At 38.6% G+C, this 3,444-nt stretch overlaps 1 protein-coding gene across 1 annotated transcript in view; it reads right to left on the minus strand.

Moving 5' to 3' along the window:
• Positions 1–482: 482 nt before the first annotated feature.
• tes (testis derived transcript (3 LIM domains)) overlaps positions 483–3,444 on the minus strand; it is a 15,629-nt gene continuing 12,667 nt past the window's right edge. Inside the window, exon 7 of the mRNA XM_034879335.1 lies at positions 483–2,078. Coding sequence (XP_034735226.1) covers positions 1,887–2,078 — 192 coding nt within the window. The 3' untranslated portion in view covers positions 483–1,886. The remainder of the gene's footprint in view (positions 2,079–3,444) is intronic.

Here is a 3,444-nt window from a genome sequence, read left to right on the forward strand (position 1 = left end):
CTTGTAGCCAGCAGTGAACCAACTTCGATAAGTAGGTCCATTTTTACTGTAGAAATTGCAACACCACAGTAATTACACAGAGAGAGCATTTTCATGGAAGACATGCTGTAGCACGAAATCACAGGTGTAATTACTAACATTAACATTAGGGGTTTAGCAATGGACAAAAAACACACACTCTGGGATCCATGATACACGCCAACAGTGTTGTTGTCATTACTTAGAATTCCTCATGGGGGCGGCAAAAAACGGGAGCGATAAACTTAACAGAGGGGTACTAACAAGAGAGATGTCAATCACGTGTTCTGATCTGTACACACACATAGGCCTTACTCACGCGTAAGTGAAAACACGTGGTGGGTGGACCACAGCTGTGTAGGGGCTTTAGTTAGCTGTTAAGTTAGAAGCTCAACTGCAATATACAACAGGAAATTAGCTGTAGCTAATGTAGAGTATAAACAGATATTATTCAATATAATAGAATTTAAAGTGCACTTTATTGCATGAAAGGGAAAATTCATGGCACAAAAAAAAAAAAAAAAAAACAAGTACAAAACTGTTTTATAGTCCTTGGGTACTATGCCACTCCTGTACAACAACTTGGCAGTGTTTAGGAGCCCAGTGGATGATCTACGTAGAATTGGATGAAAAAGAACACTTATTTTCTGCACTTCAAGATTGGTTCGTGTTTTTCCTTTTATTTATACAGAATTATACATGTTTTATTTGGGTTGTAATCCCTACTTATTTAATGTACATTATAATGTGGACCCAGGGCTAGAAATCACTTGGAAGGTAATGGAGATCCAAACAAAATGAATTATACAGACATTTCTGAAGATCATGTCAATTCTACAGCATTTTCTGAGGATATAGTTTGCAGTATTATTGGATTGAACTGTATTACACAGGCTTACCAGTTCATTATTAGAAGGCAATGCAATCCAATAGAACTCCATATATGTTTTCACTTTGTTCATCCCAATTAACATACACAAGGTGGACAGTAGACCGGTCATGCACCTCTCTACATACCACCACTTAATTCCAGGCCTGTTGTTGGGAAAGCAATAGTTTGCACTGGGTACTTTTTATAAACTGGTAACTGCTGGTGGTGTATACTGGAACATGTTTACATTGTTTTGTTCCCCTAAAATACTATGAAACACTGTTATTCACCTCATTGGATTATGTGCAATAAAACAACTACAAGAGCCAAATTTTCTGTTATCAACTATGGGGGAAATGTACTCCCAAATCTCTCACTGATAGTTTTTTTGTTTTTTTACAGTGAATACAGAATACAGTGCACTGGAAGCAAAGCAACCCCAAACCGGGCCAACATTGCTGCATAGAGGAGAGTAAGTATTAGTTTCTGTATGAAGGAAGCAGTAAAAGTTGGCATATTAAATCAACAGTAGGTTCCATACGAGTAGCATAGCACTGATATTATTAAAGGTTATTTCACAGGTTTAACATAAAAAAAAAACTGGATTGCAAAAACTCTTACAATACAAAATTAATCTCTTCAGTTAGAAAACAGTGCAAGAAAAGCAGTACAAAAATCTACTTGTTGAAACAAGACCACTGATTTTAAAGGCAGATAAACTGGAAGATAAGAGTTTAGGTGTCTAATTGAGACGGATTTATCAATGCTGTGGACATAAAGTAAAGAGCACCTAAAGGCAAATGGACTCACTATTATGGTACTTCTCTATATCAGAGGAGTCAGGCACTCTATTCTATGTTAACACAACCACAGTCCCGCCCTTCCCATGCACAGCTGCACTGGTATTTGTTTTCCCTGCATGGGTTCTAGTCTTAGCCGAACCTATCCTGGTTTCACAAGTGGTTGTGGAGAAGATGGAGGGAGTTGTTTTGGCCCTCTAATCCATGGTTTTCTTCTTGCACTCCACAGAGCAGAAGAGGAAGCGCTGCACTGCCATGAATCGCTGGCCGACCAGGCACTTAGAGCAGCCGGAGCACTTGAAGCACTGAGGCTCGGCGTGCCAGTGGTACTCGCCGTAGGAAACCCTCTGGGCCTCGGGCTCTACCGCATTCTGGCAGGAGGAGCATTTCTGGGGATGACAGAGGATATATTTATTGTTGAGCTTTTCACACTGCTTTCAACCTAGATATTTTAAATTTTTCGCCATTCATTTTCCTTCAGTAAAGCCAATTCTCCCAAGGCATCTTTTTGAGACAGTAATCCACGCCTGGCTGGATTACTGTTATGCTGTACGTGGGGGACAGTGGGTCCTCTGTTGCCCGTCTCCAGATGGTAGATGGTTCAAAACGCTGCTGCGTGTCTTACATGCTTTTGCATCCCTCAATGGCCTTGCCCCACTCTACATCTTTGAGCTGCTACACCCTTATATACCAACACTGCTCCTCAGTGTCCCCAAAACTAAGTGTGAGCTTAAAGGGGACTGGCAGCTCCTCAACTGTGGAACGATCTTCCTCTGCCCATTAGACAGGTAACTTCACGGCCTGTTCTTAAATCTCGTCTTTAGACCACCCTCTTCTGATCGGCCCTTTGACGCGAGACGTTGACATTTGATTTTATTGTACAACTGTATGTCTTCTCTTGTTGTATGTCTCTTGTTTGATTTATATTCTGTTTGTATTTTTAGTTATGTACTTTGTCTTATTTATTCTTCTGTACAGAACTTTTCATTGATTCTCATGTTGATAATAAAACTTTCCATCTAGTGTTAGTCATTTTGTCTTTTTTTTACACCTTTGAAAGTCCACTGTAGCTGCACTGCATGTATGGAAATGATACATACATAACAAACATACACACAACAACACCACAATGTGTGCAGAAATCTAACAAACGTTCAGAACTGTTCACAGGGAAAAGTGTTAATGTAAGTGTTTTGAGTGCTATTTTACATTAAAGCCAATTGTTCTTTTTTAAAACGTCACTGATAGTTTAAGCACTTTAAAAAGAAATCGTGTAGATATTTGCTAAGTTCTGCTCACCAATAGTCAGTACATTGAAAAAAAAAAAGGAATTAAATGATATATTTATAAATATATAACGTATAAAGTTACATAAAAAACAGTAGCTTTGCAGGAGACTATGATACCTCCAGTACAAGTTTTACACACAGGTCTGTTGTCCAACATGTGCAAGACATTTTTACATCAGACCTGAAGACCAAAGACATTCCATTTTTCACAGAAAATATTCTAATTTCTGCACTGTTTCAAATAAGGATTCTTTACCAGACAACAGTATAATATTCTGCGTTGCTGTAGGCTTGGTTTAAACTTACAGTGGTGTGAAAAAGTGTTTGCCCCCTTCCTCATTTTCTGTTCCTTTCCATGTTTGTCACACTTAAGTGTTTCGGAACATCAAACCAATTTAGACAATAGTCAAGGACAACACAAGTAAACACAAAATGCAATTTGTAAATGAAGGTGTTTATTATTAAA

This window comes from Etheostoma cragini, chromosome 8 (genome assembly GCF_013103735.1).
Source record: "Etheostoma cragini isolate CJK2018 chromosome 8, CSU_Ecrag_1.0, whole genome shotgun sequence".
Lineage (NCBI taxonomy): Eukaryota > Metazoa > Chordata > Actinopteri > Perciformes > Percidae > Etheostoma > Etheostoma cragini.